General features: G+C 43.3%; 1 protein-coding gene across 2 annotated transcripts in view; it reads right to left on the bottom strand.

The window, feature by feature from the left end:
- LOC127422473 (roundabout homolog 1-like) overlaps positions 1-20,560 on the bottom strand; it is a 375,425-nt gene that overhangs the window by 43,165 nt on the left and 311,700 nt on the right. For both annotated transcript variants that reach the window (XM_051666005.1, XM_051666006.1), the window contains 3 exons: positions 15,403-15,527; positions 8,194-8,365; positions 5,591-5,796 (listed from right to left, as the gene is read on the bottom strand). In XM_051666005.1, the coding sequence (XP_051521965.1) occupies positions 5,591-5,796; positions 8,194-8,365; positions 15,403-15,527 (503 nt within the window). The remainder of the gene's footprint in view (positions 1-5,590; positions 5,797-8,193; positions 8,366-15,402; positions 15,528-20,560) is intronic.

Genomic DNA, 20,560 nt, shown 5'->3' with positions numbered 1-20,560 from the left:
TCCTCCATTAGTGTCCATAGTTTTAAGTGATATTTGTAACTAGATCACAGGTATTCACTGGTAAAACCAAGCATTGGGGCTCAGGTGGTAGAGCAGGTTGGCCACTAATCACAGGGTTGGCAGTTCAATTCCCAGCCCACATGACTCCACATTCCAAAGTGTCCTTGGGCAAGACACTGAACCCCAAGTTGCTCCCAATGGCAGGCTAGTGCCTTGCATGGCAGCTCTGCCATCATTGGTGTGTGAATGGGTGAATGAGTCACAGTGTAAAGTGCTTTGAAAACCACAAAGGTTAAAAAAAGCACTATATAAGTGCAGACCATTTACCATTGCTCCTCACTACAATAGTAAGTAACTTCATCAAACTATGGCATTTTTGTAATGAAATGAAAGAAACTATACATTTAGAAACTACAAAAACAAAATAAACTTTTTGAAACTGACATAATTGTAACAGAAATGTATTATTTAATAGGACTATATAAATAATATACAAATATTTAGTATGAATATAACACATTGCACATCTGCCAAAATACCATTGTTAACACTGTAAGTGTTACTATAGTAAATCCAAGGGACATATTTGTTAGGGTGATGATGTGTGGTTTGTACAACCTCATAATTTATGTTCTGGTCAATGTTGTTTATTATGGTGTGCCGTTAAACATGGTTTTAAACTCGTTAAATCACCAAGGCAAGAGACACTAAGGGTTTTTAGAGGGTTTTTCCACAGCCAAATTAAAATGAGTTTCACGCCACGTTTCTCACAGCGCTGTTTATAATATTTGCGCTGCGTGGGTGAGACTGTTCTGCACTGATTTGTTCATTGAGCCGGCTGATAATTTATCCCAGTATTGGTTAGTACTGTTACGTTCCGCTTTTCTCATCCGAAACAGAAACAGACGCGTTAAGTGTAATCAACGAGAGTTGGCAAACTCTGTAGTCGCACCAGTGAGACCTCTAAAAAATGTAAGTCTCACCGGCGGGAAAGATTATTGCAAGATGCTACCATTTAGTCGCAGTCTGGAGCCCTTTATTTCATCTACCTTTGCCAAAGAAGTTATCAGAGTAAAAGAATTTCCGCTAGAAGAGGTATCATGTCGGGTCTCCTGCCTCTCTGTTGTGTATGTGTACACACTCGTGAACAGCCTTTGATGGGCTGCTATACGATGACGTCACTGTGAATACGTGCGTGTATATGGTGGGGTCCCTTTCGCTTCATACAGGTGTCCCATTTGATTGCACGCAGTATAAGCGTGCAACTGACTGGTGCTGGCAAGTGTTACGTTGCGTCATGGATATTAATTATCCATGTGAAATGTCAATGTAAGAGCGGCGCTCATAATTCAGCAGCGGCACTGCGCCGCTCCTGAATGTATATAAGGGAAACATTGCGTGCAGGAAGTCCTGCCAGAAGAGCATTGCAGTAGTCCAGTCTAGACAGCTCTAATGTCATTTAACACTCATACACACACTGCATGTAAATCCCAGAGGCGTATATTTGTTGTTGGCACTTTCATCTGGTAGTTGTCATTTTAAAGGCGTTTGCCTGATCTTCGTTCTTTCAGATGTTAGAAAGACATACAACAGGAAAGAAACAATATTTCTTTCCAAAGCAAATTACAAAAGTAATTGTACTATGTAGTGTGAGCTATGCTAATATGCTAATATAAAAGAAAAAAAGCAAACATATAAGAGCACTTCTGCCGATCTGTCACTCAGTTTACACACGCGGGAATAAAAGTCTTTATAAATAGACGCTCTATATTAAGCTACTTCCATGAGTGTGTGTTCATTTAATGACATGTTCATTAATGTAGATTGCTCGAAGCGCAACAGAGCTGCATCTCCCTGTTCCGCTTTATCTCTCCACTATTTTTTATTTTAAAAAAGAAATGTAGTCAAGTGAGACATCAACGTTAATTAAAGTCGTTTTCTGACAGCCCACGCGGCAGGGACCTTTCACCCCTGTGCAGGGGGACCCTGGGCTTTCACGTGTGTGTGCTGTGACAGGAAACACTCCCCCTCCCCTCCTCCACGCTCTCTCGCAGGGTGTGTGTAACTGAACAGTTGACGGGGGGTGACAGCGGGAGTGTGTGTTCACACATCAAAATGTGCATGCTGACTGACAGCTCTCTGAACACTGAGCGTCTGTCGGTGTGTGTGAGATGATGTTTGCAGTGTAGTGACGGATGAAAGGGTAGCTTGTACGATAGTGTGCTACACACAAATACACAAAGATAACAAAGGTATTATGATAATTCTGCAATCACTGTGGATGCTTAACCATTAATTGACTTTATGGAAATGCAAAATACTCTATGTTCGGTAACCTAGAGTTCTCCCAATGCAAAGGCTGTTACAAAAAGGAGCATAATAGACCTTTTTCACATTTCTAGGTCCAGAATGTGGAAGTAAACTACAGTGGGGTAAACGTTTTAAGTGGTAAATGGGAGGAAACAGCAAATATAATTTTGCATTCCCATTTGTTCCAACAGCAAAAGAAGTAGAACAAAAAAAAAAAAAAAAAACAACAAAAAAAAAAATTAATACTGTTATGTTTCCAGGAGTTTCAAAAAGTGGAAAAAAAATAAAGAGAGGTGAATAATGGCAGTCAGATGGGATAACATTGGTAAAAATATATATATAGCTGCTATGTAAAAAAAATAAAAATAAAAATCTAGTCAACACTGCTGCAATGTTTTTTCTTATTCTATATACTATATATATATATATATATATACACACACACACACTGTGGCAAGAAAAAGTATGTGAACCCTTTGGAATTACCTGCGTTTATGTATATATTTGTCTTAAAAATCTGGTTGGATCGTCATCTACATTGCAACAATGAACAAACACAATCTGGTTTAACTACCAACACACAAAATAGTGTATTGTTCTTGTACATACTGAATACATCATTCAAACATTCACAGTGTAGGTTGGAAAAAGTATGTGAACAACAAATCATTGCTGCGCACCTGAAGTTTGCCAAAGAATACCATGACACTCCACAACGCTACTGGGAAATTATTTATTTTTTTGGACTGATGAAACTAAGGTTGAATTGTTTGGGAAGAACACGCAGCTATGTATGGCTTAAAATGGGCACAGCATACCAACATGAAAACATCATCCCAACAATTGGAGCTGCTTTGCTGTTTCGGGGCCTGGACCGCTTGTCATCATCATGGGAAAAACTAATTCCCAAGTTTATCAAGATATCCTACAGGATAATGTCAGGGTGGCTGTGCACCAGCTGAAACACAGAAGAAGTTGGGTAATGCAGCAGGACAATGGCCCTAATAATCGAAGTAAATCCACTACAGAATGGCTTCAAACAAAGAAAATCCACCTTTTGGAGTGGCCCAGTCAGAGCACAGATCTTAACCCAACAGAGATGCTGTGGAATGACCTCAAGAAAACCATTCACACCAGACATCCTAAGAATATGGCTGAGCTGAAGCAGTTCTGTAAGGAAGAATGGTCCAGAATTCCTTCTGAATGTTGTGCAGGTGTAATCCGCAGCTACCGGAAACACTTGGTTGAGGTTATTGCTGCCAAGGGAGGATCGACCAGTTATTAAATCCAAGGGTTCACTTACTTTTTCCACAGCACTGTGAATATTTAATGGGATGTGTTCAGTAAAGACATGAAATATTATAATTGTTTGTGTGTTGTTAGCTTAATCACACTGTGTTTGTCTATACTTGAGACTTTGATGAAGATGAGATCACATTTTATGACCAATTAATGCAGAAAACCAGCTAATTCCAAAGGGTTCACATACTTTTTCTTGCCACAAGAAAAAGTAAAATACAACTTAAAAAAGCTTGCTAGATTTACACAGCTAAAAATGGTGGAAAAGCATCATTACACTGTAAAAAGATTCCATAATGACAAGACAATCACAGAATGCATTACTATCAGCTCAGTGAAAATAACTTCCAAGATGGCGGACGAAATGAGAGAAATGCCAATTATAAATATACTTACAATTCGTTCAGCGCTGAAAATTATCAATAAAAACTAGTTTAATATAATTATAAAACAAAAACAATTGTGTGTGCTTTGTATTGTTATGCTTATTACTGCACTGCGTCATTATTTAAGCAACTAATGCCAAATTCTAGTACAGTTAATTAGTGGTCAACCCGATTTTGGTTTTTTAATGGCCGATGCCAATGCACAGTGCACATAAAGCACTTTTACTTTGAAAATGGTCTCAAGCGTTTGTACGGATCCAGCAGCAAACAGTTTGTATGGCCCGGACCACCTGCTTGGACTGTTAGGGACTGACCATCATGTAACATTCTTAAACCAGAGGAACAGAGTTTTGATCCAGACTGATAGAATATGTGCTTCAGCGGAAGATATTATATGAATGTTTGACATGAAGAAAATGCTGGATTTTCATGAAGTTTGTGAATTACATCTGTTTAAACTAGATATCAGCATATTATGTCCATTCATAAAGACTTTATATACTAATGCCAAATGTCTATGTAGAGCATTCCAAATAGGTCACTTAGGGGTTGTTCACAGCAAACATGGTTTTGCATCTTTGACCCTTGTGCCGTGTCTCGCTGTTTTGTTGTTGTTGTTGTTGTTGTTGTTGTTTTTTGAGTGTGTTTTGCTGTTTTTTTCCATGTTTTTTAGATGCCCTGTCAAGTTGAAAAGTTAAAACACATCTCAAGACCTGTATTCTATTCTATTTGTTGTGCTGTGCCTAGTTTTTTTACAAGAATACTTCTGGTTTAAACAGCCCCTTATGAGGTTCCGTTTCAGTTAGGATGCTTCTTCAGAAGGCAGTATACAACAAGGTAGTTCGTTAGGTTTTCACAGAGCCAAAAGGTCACACATTTTTATCTAAGTTATTATTGCGTGTTCAGATACAAAAATGAGAGCGACCCTTGCGAAAGCGACAAACTAGGCGCTAATATTTGGTTAATTTGTGACAATCTTTGCCAAACATGCACAGCAAGTGTTCAAAATGCATTATTTTTGAAAGGGGAGCTGTGTGAATATTTATTCACTCAGTAAAAACCTGCAGTGATGTCTTAGATATTCGAAATGAAAAAGCTCTATCTGCCAACTTCAGGCCAAAAACATTTATCCAGCATATAGACAGAGCTAACTGAATCTGGCAAACCACTCTCCCTTCAAAGACTCCAATAAATTAAATATTAATAAAAGCAGCGAAGGCACAGGTTTTGAGATCAGCAGCGCATAACTGCTCACGATTCCCTGTAAATAGTTGTTCTTTGTGACGTGTTTGGAAATTAAAATACTATAAAACAAATTCTAAGGGAAACTGTACTTTATGAAAACAGGTTTGCAAAAAACAACCATCGGCCCTGGTGCACCGAGCAAACGTATGTTCAAGCCTTCATACTTGAGGGTTTTTAATATGTAATGAAGGTCAGAGTGGAGTTAAAAAGTAATAAATCCACGAAAGGAAAACTCTCCCATGAACCGAAAGCCCTGTCCTCTGTAGCTGTATGCTTAGCTTCATGATAAAAATGTCAGGCTTTGCTTCAGTTGTCACGAAGGAGGTTTTGACCTCACTGGGCCACCATACCTTAGCGTAACGGATCTGCAGAGCTCCTGTGTCGAGTTGTTTGAGCCGAGAGTCGTGGGTGGACACTAGCACTCCATCTTTTCTCCACAGGATGGTGGGAGTCGGAGTGCCGGCGGCTTGGCATCCCAGGACTACTGTTCCATCCACGGCCACGGTCTGGTTGGTAGGACCCTGGCGGACAACGGGCGGAGGTCTATCTGAAATCACTGAGAGAGAGGCAGACAAAGACAGACAGGAAGAGACAAAAAGAGAGAGAGATTTAAATATATAATAATCCATAAATATAGCATATATAATATGGGGAAAATTACCAAAATTTTAAAGAACAAATCTGTCAAGGGCAAAGTAATTTCATTACTAAGTACTCATGTTACTTTGAAGGTATGATGTTTGCAGACTTGCAAGGATTAGCAAAACAAAACTTATATATCTCTGGTTTAATCTGCTTCTGCCAAGTTTTCCAAACTACTTAAAATTCTCCTACACTGATGGTTCGATTCACAAGACATTTTGCATGTATCATCCAGAGACCCTTATGACATAAAGTTATCGTGCATACATAAAGAGCGTGCAACATCCCAGGCCAACTAATATATTTATAATAACTAATACTTACCCCAAACCAAAATCCAAAATAGATTATTCCAGTTTTTATAAGTCACACAGAAGCAAAAGCCCAGAGGTTCAGAGTTAAAGAAAACGAACAACGAAAATATAAATAAATGTAACCAAGGAAAAAGAAAATGTGAGAGTGGAATTTCTGGCAGCAAACGAGCTGAGTGCATGTATTCAGAACAAGAGAGAGACGGAATCCAATTTTTTCAACTGGAAGCAATTTTCTAATCACTCAACGGCATGAATGAAGCCAAAGTAGAGACGAGCAATTAATACCAACACCACTATACTCCTCTCTCTCTCTCTAACCATCCCCTCCCAATCCCAGCTATCATCACGACACAAAAAAATCAGGCTGTAATACACCCCGTCTATAAAAATCACACCCCCCCCCACCCATGGCCTTTATTCTCTGAAAGCAGACCCGGGCCATCTGATTGTAGTAAACGGTATGGTGTTTACGTCCATATGATTGTGTTCAGCACCGCTAGAAGCCATTTATACAACTTCAATTTGCATAAGCACCACTACTGCACATTTTCGAAGCCCTACAACACTTTCTGTAAGGACCATCAAAAGGATGAATTATGCATCAGATGACACTTGCGCACTCGTACACGCACAGTTGTGGCCTTGTGTGGATGCTGTTGTAATTAGTAAACCATCGTAGCCTTGACCTGTAATCACGATCTCGTGTCCGCGGTAAGAGGTAAGGCTAGAGAGCAGATTGTCGCTAAAATAACTGTTATCACTCTTCACATCTCATTCTCTGTCTCATCCTGTTTGTTTTAGAAACGTACACAGGTCATTACTATTTCTTAGGCCTTTTTAAGGCCTACACTAGTTTTGGAGAAAAATGGGTAATTACTTGTGTTACATGTAAGATCTCAGTTATTGTTAATTTAGAACCTAAATTGAATGTCCAACAATGAATATTGTTTACTTTTGTGTTAAATGAGCTTTTTGCCTTTCTAGACCACGCAACGTGTTGCTAACATGGCCAATTGTTTTGATAAACATACAATTAAAATGAACGATTGTGATCCCATTGCATTTTTTAAAATGCATGTCTGCTTAACTCTACAAACTGTTTGATGTTTATCACCGGCACACAATGTAATTGCTTACAGGCTGTTTTGCAAAATGGAAATATATAAGTACAATTCTTCAAAACGCTTTTAGATAAGAATGTAAAAAATTCCAGAAGTCAATATCAATACAGTGAAAATTCTAAATACCAGTTTCGATATTACAGCAAAAACTAATGCTAATGAAAACATTCCTTTAATGTAATGTGCAATTTAACCTTGTGCGACCCCGTGTACACATGCGTGGACATTGTATTTTGGTTTTGCTATACACAACGCAAAATTTTAATTAATTTAAAATGACTGATCTAAGTTCAGAAGACTCTTTGGATGTTTTTTTTTTTTTTTCTTCACTTTTCATGTGACAAAACAACATGGCACCGATCACAGCGGAGTTTGTCTTTGGGAGAAACGCCAACAAAACTACATCTGTTAAGAAACCTAATTACGTTTTTACATTGAAACCTGTTTGTGTCAGAAGATTAGAGTGTCTAGTTTCATCTGATATGCATTTATTTATTTATTTATTTAATATTATTTTTTTGAGCGATTTATCACAACTTTCTATAGCTTGGTATTATTTTACATTTCACAACTTAGTCCTGCTGTCCACATATTTTTAGGAAAAATATTTATATTTATAATAATATTTTTTTTTCTTGCAAGTTTATTAGGCATTAATAGTTAAAGAAACAAAACAAATTTCAATGGAAAATGTACACGTAAGTCACGCTCAGGTCTCAGGAGGATAATAGTAATAATAAAAGTTTAAAAAAAAAAAGAAAAATGGCATCATGTAGCAATCTCTCAATTAAGTACACATTTTTTTCAAGTTTTTTTTTCCAAGTAATTATTCAAGTAAACTCTCAGTAATAATATTTTTCAAGTAAACGTTCTCACCATCTGTAACCTCCAGCAGGGCTTTTGTGATAACACTTCCAGCGATGTTCAGAGCCTGACAGCTGTAATAGCCTCCATCCGAACGCTCCACCGCCGTGATGGTCAGATCACCTGTCTGAGAAACGGAGAAACGACTGGATGGCGGTGGCGGCTGGGAGGAAAACAGCAGGTTCTGGAGGAGGAAAATATAAATATTTATTATACGGCTCTCTGGAATTCTTGATTCTGATTGGTCAATCTCAGCAGTATAAAATATGGTGTATAATGACCGCTAAACTGTATAATTGACAGTTTCCCCAGGCAACAAGTTCCTTACATAGGTATGGTAGTTTAATGTCTCTTACATCACTCTGCGGACTCTTCCTTCTCACATAATAAAATATATAAATGAATAAACTGTTTTATTTAGTAAGTTGGTTAATTAGCAAGTAGTCATGCAAAAAGAGAAAACACAGTTAGTAGCCATTCGCATCAATATATATATATATATATATATATATATATATATATATATATATATATATATATATATATATATATATACATACTTTTTTTTTTTTTTTTTTTTTTTGTCTGTCCGCACACTTTGTCCATTGTTCCCTATCTGTCACTCACTCGACGTTGGTGTCGATGTAGTGACACTAGGGGTCACTCTTGGGAGCCCGAGACACCCCTGGTCTTTGATAAAAGGCCAGTGAAAATTGGCGAGTGGTATTTGCATGCCACTCCCCCGGACATACGGGTATAAAAGGAGCTGGTACGCAACCACTCATTCATATTTTGTCTTCGGAGCCGAACGGTCATGCTCACTGAGCTGAATAGCACTGTTCATTCACCTCTGTTGGATCTGACGGTGCATTTCAGCGGCTTCTCCCTCCTCTACACTGGTGCACTGCAGAGAACGCCCCTGGGCGCTTCGGCAGAAAAACTAGAGAGTATATCTTCTGAAAGAGCGTTTTTCCCCTCTAAAAGAGTATATTTCTCTTAAAGAGCGCACACACGGAACGTCTTTGTAAAGACACGGCTTTCTAAAGATGCCTTTCCAATCGTGTGTTATTCCTGGTTGCGGTCATTTTCTCTCAACTTCGGATGGTCATGATCGCTGTCTTTCGTGTCTGGGCGCAACCCACACGGAGGCAGCGTTTATGAATGGTTCATGTTCTCACTGCGAGAACATGACAATGGCAACGTTGCGGTCGCGGCTTGCTTTCGTAAGAAAGCAAGCCACCCCAGCGGCTCCCCGCCTCGGTCCTCCTACCTACGGGTATGAGGTCAGCGCGGCTAGCACTGGGGGTGATTTGGGGACCTCAATGGGATCGCCTCCGCCGGGTATCCCCCCACGGACCTCCCATTCCCCAGCACGCTCGTCTGCCCCAATCGGGCTTCCGGATGAGTTCGCCAGCTCGTCGCACGGCGAGTCTGGCTTCTTGTTTGGGGCCGCAGCATCGGAGAGCGGGCTTGTCCAGTCGGACGCAGAAGCCTCAGCTGGGCTTCCCCCTTCAGGGACGGTCGCCCAGTTACAGGCCGATGCCGAAATGATGGACATGCTTTCCTGGGCGGCTGCGAGCGTCGGGCTAGAGTGGAACCCTCCGCTCTCCCCTGAACCCTCGCGGCTTGATGATTGGTTTCTGGGCTCGCGGCGCCACTCAAAACAGCCGAGCCACGCTCCAGTGCCATTCTTCCCGGAGGTGCATGAGGAACTAACGAAGTCATGGGAGGCACCTTTTACTGCCCGACCCCGACTCTGCAGTTCCCCCGCTCTCACTACCCTCGATGGCGGGGCGGCCAGGGGCTATACGGCGATTCCCCCGGTGGATAAGGCGCTCGCGGTGCACTTATGCCCACAGAGCGCCGCCACCTGGCGTGGACGCCCTAAGCTCCCGTCCAGCAGTTCTTTGCCCAGCAGTTCTTGACGGTAAAGCAGCAGACGGAAGCAATCCAGCACATCCTGCCCCGGCGTGGCTCAAGATCCCGCACCCTGTCTGCTCGTCACCAAGGGCGTCCCCCTGCGGTGACTGCACCGGCTCTGCCGCAGCCCGCCCCTCCAGCCTGGCCCCGGCGTGGAGCCCACCGCAGGAAGCCGACGCCACCCGTCTCACAGCCGGTGCCGAAGAACCCAAGGAGGTCCTCGAAGCGCCCCTGAGACGGGCAACCCAGGGATGAGGGAACCCACTCACGTGGAGCTGGTAGAAAGACCACTCCATCCCCCAATAGAGGGCCGGGTGGGAAATCTTTTGTTGACTTTTTGTTTGATTTCGCCGCACGCCCAAGTGGCTGCGGTACCCAACAGTTCAGCAAAAGAGCGGCTTCCTTCCTCCCTGGGTCACATACCCGGTGTGTACGGTCGTCACCACGACTACCGTCCACGGGCTTTTTCTTGCAGGATTGGTGCTCCAGCGGTGCCCTTTCCGCCCCTGAGTGCCCAGCTGTGGCACAAATCCACCCCCGATGTGACAGTCTCCATGGGTCGTGAGGACAGGCCTCTTCCTCCCCCGTCCCAGGCTGTTCCGGGTGTGGTCACAAGGAGCCAGGTAAGTGCTTCAATGTCCCTAGACTCAGCACGGTCACGACGTGCTATGGCACCTCGCGCTCCGCCCCGCCGCGAGGCCCCACCTGCCGGTACGTCCGACGACGTTGTCCCCTTGATCCCCCTCACACGGAATTTGGACGCATGGCTTGCGCTTCCCAATCCATCGCGGTGGTTGGTCTGGACCGTCTGACTCAGCTACGCAATTCAGTTCGCCAGGTGCCCGCCCAGGTTCAGCGGTATTCACTTCACCTTGGTCAAGGGCGAAAACGCTGTTACCCTGGACGCGGAGATCGCTACCCTCCTACGGAAGGGCATGATAGAACCTGTCCCTCCAGCCAAGATGAAGAAAGGGTTTTACAGCCCCTACTTCATCGTACCGAAAAAAGGCGGTGGGTTGCGGCCAATCTTGGACCTGTGAGTTCTGAACCGGGCTTTACACAGACTCCCGTTCAAGATGCTGACGCAAAGACGCATTCTAGCGAGCGTCCGGCATCAAGATTGGTTCGCGGCGGTAGACCTGAAGGATGCGTACTTTCATGTCTCGATCCTTCCTTGACACAGACCCTTCCTGCTGTTCGTGTTCGAGGGTCAGGTGTATCAGTACAAAGTCCTCCCTTTCGGCCTGTCCCTGTCTCCTCGCATCTTTACGAAGATCGCAGAGGCTGCCCTTGCCCCGTTAAGGGAGGTGGGCATTCGCATTCTCAACTATCTCGACGACTGGCTAATCTTAGCTCACTCTCGAGACGTGTTATGCGCACACAGGGACCTGGTGCTCTCGCACCTCAGCCGACTAGGGCTTCGGGTCAACTGGGAAAAGAGCAAGCTCCTCCCGGTTCAGAGCATCTCTTTTCTCGGTTTGGAGTTGGACTCAGTCTCCTTGACGGCACGCCTTACGAATGAGCGTGTCCAGTCGGTGCTGGCCTGTTTGAAGGCGTTCAGACAGAAAACAGCGATTCCACTGAAACTTTTTCAGAGGCTCCTGGGGCATATGGCATCCTCGGCAGTGGCCACCCCACTCGGGTTGATGCATATGAGGCCGCTTCAGCACTGGCTCCAGACTCGAGTCCCGAGACGGGCATGGCACCATGGGACACACCGCGTGGCCATTACGTCGGTCTGTCATCGTCTTTTCAGCCCTTGGACCGACCTCTCGTTTCTACGAGCAGGTGTTCCCCTAGAACTGGTCTCCAGGCGCGTCGTGGTCACGACAGACACCTCCAAAATGGGCTGGGGTGCTGTTTGCAACGGGCACGCAGCCGCCGGCCTCTGGACGGGTCCGCGGCTGCGTTAGCACATCAACTGCCTCGAGTTACTGGCAATTCTGCTCGCCCTGCGGAGGTTCCGGCCGTTGATCCAGGGCAAGCACGTGCTAGTTCGGACGGACAGCACGGCAGCGGTAGTATATGTCAACCGCCAAGGCGGTCTGCGCTCCCGCTGTATGTCACAACTCGCCCGCCGTCTCCTCCTCCGGAGTCAGCAGCACCTCAAGTCGCTGCGAGCCACTCACATCCCGGGCAACCTCAACACTACAGCGGACGCGCTGTCACGGCAGGTTTCCCTCAGGGGAGAGTGGAGACTCCACCCTCAGGTGGTCCAGCTGATTTGGAGTCGATTCGGTCGGGCACAGGTGGACCTGCTTGCCTCCCAAGAATCCTCCCACTGCCCGCTCTGGTACACCCTCACCAAGGCTCCCCTCGGCATAGACACACTGGCACACAGCTGGCCCCCTGGCATTCGCAAATATGCGTTTCCCCCAGTGAGCCTACTTGCACAGACCCTGTGCAAGGTCAGGGAGGATGAGGAGCAGGTCGTCCTGGTAGCACCCTACTGGCCCACCCAGATGTGGTTCTCGGACCTCACGCTCCTCACGACAGCCCCCCTCTGGCAAATTCCCCTGAGGAAGGACCTTCTTTCTCAGGGACGGGGCACCCTCTGGCACCCAAACCCAGAGCTCTGGAATCTCCATGTCTGGTCCCTGGACGGGATGCGGAATACCTAAGTGGCCTACCACCCGCAGTGGTAGACACGATCACTCAGGCTAGGGCCCCCTCTACGAGGCGCCTGTATGCCTTTAAGTGGCATCTATTCGCTAAGTGGTGTTCTTCCCGACGTGAAGACCCCCAGAGATGCGCAGTCGGATCAGTGCTTTCCTTCCTGCAGGAGAGGCTGGAAGGGAGGCTGTCCCCTTCCACCTTGAAGGTGTACGTTGCTGCCATAGCAGCACACCATGATGCAGTTGACGGTAAGTCCTTAGGGAAGCACGACCTGATCATCAGGTTCCTAAGAGGCGCCAGGAGGCTGAATCCCTCCAGACCGCCCCTCGTTCCCTCATGGGATCTCTCTGTAGTTCTTCAGGGTCTACAGAGAGCCCCCTTTGAGCCTTTGCAGTCAGCTGAGCTTAAGGCACTCTCCCTGAAGACTGCCCTCCTGACTGCGCTCACTTCCATCAAGAGGGTAGGTGACCTGCAAGTGTTCTCTGTCAGCGAAACGTGCCTGGAGTTCGGTCCGGGCTATTCTCACGTGATCCTGAGACCCCGACCGGGCTATGTGCCCAAGGTTCCCACCACTCCTTTTAGGGACCAGGTGGTGAACCTGCAAGCGCTGCCCCAGGAGGAGGCAGACCCAGCCCTGTCGTTGCTGTGTCCGGTGCACGCTTTACGAATCTATTTGGATCGCACGCAGAGCTTTAGAGTCTCTGAGCAGCTCTTTGTCTGCATTGGTGCACAGCAGAAAGGAAGCACTGTCTCCAAGCAGAGGATCACCCACTGGCTCGTAACTATGGCATATCTCGCCCAAAACATGCCGCCCTCGGTAGGGCTACGAGCCCATTCTACCCGTGGTGTAGCGGCTTCTTGGGCCCTGGCCAGAGGTGCCTCTCTAACAGGCAACACCCAACACCTTTGCAAGGTTCTACAACCTCCGGGTGGAACCGGTTTCGTCCCAGGTAGTGGCACGCAACACAAGCGGATAAGCCCGGGATAGCCGGCCGGGTGTATCGCTTGCACATAGCGCCTTCCATCTCCTTTTGAGCTGAAGATGTGCATCGTTAATTCCCAGTAGTGCTCAAAAAAATAAATAAATTTGTTCCCTGGTTGACTTCCTCCGAGCCCTGTGACACTCGAGTTTTCAGAGAGACTCAGTACACGCGCTAACTAAGAGCCCTGTTCTGGGGTAGGTGCTCCGCATGTGGTGGATCCCTGTAAGGCTAAATCCCATGTGATCTATATCTTCCGCTAGTTTGTTTCCCTGCTGGCAAACTGCGTCTTCCTTGGGCAGAGCCCCTCTGCCCCAGTCTCCATGTTTGTAGTAACTCCTCCCCCATTGGGCAGGATCTACCTTGAAGGCTCTCCACTTGGTTGGAAAGACCATGTGATGTATTTTTCCACTTAAAAATACCCCCCCCCCCTTGGGGCGAGGTGTGGTCTCCGCGGTGTCTTCCCCTTGGGAGGAACACCCCCCGACTAGACCTGGCGACCCAGTCGGATAATCCCCCTTCTTTTCTAGGGAGTGGAAAAAGAGAAGGGGAAAAGAGGCCACGACTGGGTTAAGCCTGTCTCTATCTTTGGGTAGTTGACTTGTCCCCAAAAAGGGCCGTTCGACACTCATAGCTGTGTTGGGGGAGGTTACGTGTCGACCTGGTGTGCTGGCTATGAGGCACACAGCAAGTCTGCCCACCTCACACCGCCAGTTCACGTAACACCGTTCAGCCTTGTGGCGTTTTGTATAGGGACCCCTAGTGTCACTACATCGATACCAACGTCGAGTGAGTGACAGATAGGGAATGTCATGGTTACTGGTGTAACCTCTGTTCCCTGATGGAGGGAACGAGACGTTGGTCCCTCCTGCCACAACGCTGAACTACCCGTTGAAATGGCCGGACCTTATATCGGCTCCTCAGCGTAAAACCTGAATGAGTGGTTGCATACCAGCTCCTTTTATACCCGTATGTCCGGGGGAGTGGCATGCAAATACCACTCGCCAAATTTCATTGGCCTGTTATCAAAGACCAGAGGTGTCTCGGGCTCCCAAGAGTGACCCCTAGTGTCACTACATCGACACCAACGTCTCGTTCCCTCCATCAGGGAACGGAGGTTACACCAGTAACCAAGACGTTTTCCTATGTAAACATGTGCTAGACGGACATCTTTGATCGTTGCACTGCACCTCGGTGTTTTATCAACTCATGCAGGAGCACAGCGTTTTTTAGATGACATGTCAACTGTTAAAAATGTGTTTTGAGACACCTTTATTCTGTTCTATTTCTTGTGCTGCATCTTGCTTTTTAAGTCAAAAACGCATTCTGTCTGAACAGCCCCTTAGCCGGTTATTATCACTAGTTATAATGATTGTTTAGCCTGATTTGCATCGGGATCCTTATCAAGTTATGATGGAATTTGAAAACAAAGAAAAATAAATCTTTGAAAGAAAGGAAACTGGCCTCTGAAATCCTGCAAAACAGACTGCGTGATAAATTATACTTCTTTGGGATCAAACCAACTGTGTAGTGTGTTACAAAGCCTGCTAGAAGTGTGTGTGTGTGTGTGTGTGTGTGTGTGTACATTTGCAGATGGGATTATAAATCTACCACCTTCATAAATCTGAGTGACTTTAATGAGGCACAGTGCCATGCATATTACATGTTCCTATAAAAGTGTATTCAGGAAACACATCTTTCTTACCTGACTGCCTTCTTTCTGCCAAAAGATGGCAGGCTGAGGACTTCCTGTTGCTTCACATTGAAAAGTCACGGTGCGTCCCATCCCGGCCACCTGATTCCTGGGTCTGACCACAAACACTGGAGGAACTGCAGGACAATGAGTTAAATAAACATCAATTATTGCTTGCTCTGTGACTATACTGTGACAACAGTCACTGTTATACTGACTGAACCTTCCGCAAATAATTTTAAAGGGAATTTTCTGGGTTGAAAACAATATAAAGGGGTATTTCATGCCAAAATGGAAATTCTGTCATCATTTACCCACCTCGAGGAACAGAAAAGCAGATGTTAGGGAGGATGACAGTCTTAGTCACCATTCACTTCCATTTGTCACTTCCATTGTAAGGAAAACAGATGCAGGTGACTGAGGCTGTTGGTCCTTACCATTCTGCTTAACATTTCCTTTTGTGTTCCACAGAAGAAAGCAAGTCACACAGGTTTGGAACAACATGAGGGTGAGTAAATGATGACAGAATTTTCATATTTGGGTGAACTATTCCTTTAAGCTCTAGCAACAGGATCAGTGGCAAAATGTCAATTATCACTTAAAAAATGTTTGACCCACCGTTCAGTTTGTAAAAACAAGTAAAATTGTTTTTGCAGTAATGCAACCATAATGTAAGTCTATGGAGCAAGACATTCTGGAGGGTTTAAGCAGAAATGCAATGCTTTTCCTGACAAAAAATGTATGTCATTTCAGCTTTAAATTGTCTATATTGTCCTTTTAGGAATGGGACTACATTTAAAGCAGAATAACTTTGGTTATGTATTATCAACGCATTTACTAGGGGTGGATTTTCTCCATGTTAACTGTCCTTCCTCATATTGTGTGAAAGTAACCAGGTTTATTGCCATTACATGTTCATGACAGGATTTGAAAAATCGTATATAACTTTGCTAAGGTAAGGTCAGTAAGCGATTTTACCACAGTAGTCTCATGCATATAATATTTAAGTGTTTTTGCTATCATTTTGAAAGTATATTTAAAAGTTTATTCTGATCCAATACCTTGCCCTACAGACTTCCATTGTTGTGCATTACTGTAAATAAGACTATCATCTCAGGCCTTTATCATTACATTAACAGAAGGAGATAAAAGCAAAAGTCATAGTATTAAATGATAGGGAGGGAATATAAAAACAGATGTACACGGAATAAAAAAATAGCATGACCCCCGCATTCGCTTCATTTGCATGCGCAAAGACACAAAGAAATAAAATTTACATCGAGATGGGTGATAAATTTGGGCCATCTGTCCCGTACTGACACTCTGAAATGGCACCGGTGTTGTGTGTGTTGCCGATTTTTCATGCACCTTAATGACAGTCTCCGTCTCAGGGCAGACTCACGGATATCACAAGGTCCCTTGTTGTATGACACAACACATCCATAAAGGCTCTGAGCCTTTTCAGCTTGTGATAAAGATGAATTTGTTGATATTATGTGACAGGAAGTGTGGCCATCATACGATGGAGAGCGCCACATACTCCACTAGAGCTTCAGTGTAACACTAAACCAATATTAAACGTGTCAAATCATACATTGATGTAATGTGTTCAGAGACATTAGTTTTTGAATGGGGAGGGAGGGGGGTATAAGAGTTAAAGGACCCCAACAAGAGTGAAAAAAACTTATATATATATATATTTATTTATTTATTTATTTATTTATTTATTTTTTACTTGATATGCTTCATTGAAGCACACTTTATTTATTTGATTGTAATAAATAATAAATAAAAGTGAGAATTTCAACGCAAGTGAGGCACAAAGCAATAAAATGAAGCAATTTGTGACGTTACCTTGTACGCTCAAGAGTGAGCATTAGTTTTACCCAGGCCAGCTGTGCTGTCACTGTTGCCGGTGACAGCGCAGACAAGCGTGTTGATTGGTGGGAGGATGGAAGGTGGATGAATGGTGGTTCTGACAACTTCCTGTTGCTGTCAATGCAGCAAAAATGGTGACAGGTGACATTTGCAACTTACCAGACACAACTGAAAGAGGAACAAAAAAATAGAAGAATGCTAAAACACAGATGTGACAGATGAGCAAATAAACTACATAAAACATGAAGCAAAAATGGCAGGATATGCACATTCAATAAAACCAATGCAGTGAGATATATATATATATATATATATATATATATATATATATATATATATATATAAATATATATGGAAATAAAAACAAACATAAGGTGTGGCGTGCACAAGTACACGTTGTAAATATATCATGTAGGCTGGAATATGTGGTGGTAACACTTAAAATATACAATTCTGAACAATTCTGTCACAGTCTTAAACTGTGGAATTGAGCAGGACCCATGAATAGAGGTTTTATTCCTTTAGTCTGGACAAAGATTTTATTAGGTGGACGAAGGGACCTGGGGTCTGGCCTGTTTAAAAGAAACAGACGTATTCTCAAACATTTGAGAAACACTTTACAGCTGCTTTTAATGAGTAAAAATGAGTAATGAGCGAAAGTCTCAAATAAAATGAAATCATGTTCATATTAGAAATGTTTACTTTCTCATTACACGTTTCTAGTCTTATTTTGCATGATCCGTTTACGTTACTGGATTTTATCCGATGGATAAAATCAAGTCCCGCTCTAAATTTTTTTCTCATTAAATAACCTGTTTCACACGATAATATAGTCATATTGACTTTATATACAATGTGACTTGACTTGATCCTCACCCCTTAGTTAAACCTTAAAGGAATAGTTAAACCAAAATACAAATTCAGTCATAATTTAATCACCCTCATGTCGTTTGGCACTAAAAACAATGCAAGAAACATTTTTACACAAGCTGGGTTTCCATCCGACAATTTTTATGCGCATTTTGAAAATGCGCATAAGAAATCCTGAATGGGAATGCTTGATATGCGAATAAACTCTCAAAATTTGCATCAAATTTAATGAGCAAGGAGGAGGAGGATTTTCTAGAGTTTCACATTAGTTAAAATGCGCATTAAGGTGATGGAACCAGTTTATTCGCAAAACGATGGCATGTTTTGACCATTCGTGCATGTGTTATGAGTGTGCGATAGCATGATGAGAACGAAAGGTCCGACCTTTCAATAGCCAATAGCCCTTGGCATTCGGAAGTTTTTAACCCACAGCTGGTCTTTAAAGTGAGTCCGCCAGAACAGTTTTCAGCGTAGGCACTCCCAGGTATGCGGAGGCTGGCGGCGTGTGGTCATCGCATCCATTTCAGCCCTCATTATATCACATATTACAATTATTCTGTGGCGTCTCCTGGCAGCATTTAATAAAACAAGGTACAATTGCTTTAATCTTGCAAATAAAACTCTCCCCTAAGCTAGGAGGTAATTCAGCTGCTCCATCAAGACAAGGCGGGCTCCCTCAAGGTAATGCCATGATGTGTTGGATGGAAACGTGCAATGATTCGTATTTTCTTTAGTCACATTTTTTCCACTGTCATTATATTTAAAAGACAGCATGTGATATTCATTAAAACATCTCCTTATGTGTTCCACAGAAGAAAGAAAGTCATATATTGGAACCACATGAGGGTGAAACAATTATTACAGAAATGTCATTTTAGGTGAACTATTCCTACGTCAGCAGAAATGTTGTTTCAGAGGTGGTGAAAGTTATTACATTTTGATTGAAAACTTTTTCTTCATAATTTTTTGAAAATTGTGCACTGAGACCAGGGGCAATGTTAAAGAACGTTAACAGTGTCAATTTTTATTTCATGTTGTCTTTCACATAATGACACAGAGTCACAAAGAGTGACTGAGAGAAAAGGAGGAAAATTATAGAATCCTGAGCAGCTGGGTACAGGGAACACGCTTGGAGCAGTTTTCTCTCTTGGCTACAGTTGCAGCTCCCACTCTAGTTGGTTTCCATGGCCCATTAGCACAGCTACTCCTGGGACTCGCTGCGCATTCTAGCACTCTCCTCAAATACATCAATACTAATGACTAAATCACCATCTGAGAAGCCTCGTTTGCAGCCAGCATTATCTTTTCATGGCTTTTTAAGAGAGAACTGACTCTTATTCTAAAATACTAACATGAGAGAATGTGTGTGTACAGTATATGCGTGTGTGCATGGCTGTGTCTTAAAATCTAGTCTGACTCCTACCTAGACAGCATTTCTGGGCCTTAAAGGGATAGTTCACCTGAAAGCGAACATTTTGTCACCATTCTCTCACCCTTTTTTGCATAGATGTTCATTTAAATTTGTGATATATATGCTATATCAAATCAAATGTGCCTATGATGCCCAAAAATGCTGTCTAGATAGACAGCTCACTAAGTTTTGAAACAAAGCCCTTGTGTGTGTGTTGTTCCCTAAAACACTAATGAGACAAAATACGTTCTGAAAAAGTGTTATTTCTCAAAGCTAAAATGTTTGATATCATTCCTTTGGTATTCGAAGCACAAATCTGTGCCAAAAGCATGTTCAGTTAAAATCTTTTCACTAAATACAAGGATTATTGAAGTAGACGTGTTTATAAGTCTGGATCCAAAGTTACAGGCCTGGCAAACATACATGCACAACAATAATTCAGCAATATCTATATGCAGTAAAAACAGTTGAGAAGGAGAGAGGAGATGGGGAAAACTACTCAAGGGTGTCAGGACACAATGTAGACATTGTTCTCTAAAGACTTGAGCTCAGAGAGTGTGAAATACAACTCAAAGAAAAAGTTGAGAAGGCAAAAAAAAAAAAAGAATGGTCTGAATTGACTTGAGTAATTTAAGTTTTCTTCAATTAGTTTTGCAGAAAAATCTAAATTGTGATTATTGCCTTTTTTTCCGTTTGTAATAGATAAGTTGGATTTCCTTCTGTGCTGTTTCATAGTTTTGTAGAATTTACTATTATTTTAAAATGTGAAAAATAATAAAGAATGAGTAGATGTGTTCAAAGTTTTGACTTGTTGTGTAATTATATACTAAAATGTTTTATATATATATATATATATATATATATATATATATATATATATATATATATATATATATATATCTCAGACTCCTCTACAAGTCATTTAGTATCAGGTTCTTCACAGACGTGCTGCGCATAATGGGAGAGGGGTGGCACTCATCCGGCCGGCCGTGCCCCTGCCCCATCTCGAAC

The sequence above is a fragment of the Myxocyprinus asiaticus genome, chromosome 31, assembly GCF_019703515.2.
Source record: "Myxocyprinus asiaticus isolate MX2 ecotype Aquarium Trade chromosome 31, UBuf_Myxa_2, whole genome shotgun sequence".
Lineage (NCBI taxonomy): Eukaryota > Metazoa > Chordata > Actinopteri > Cypriniformes > Catostomidae > Myxocyprinus > Myxocyprinus asiaticus.
This window is presented reverse-complemented; position numbering and strand designations above follow the sequence as displayed.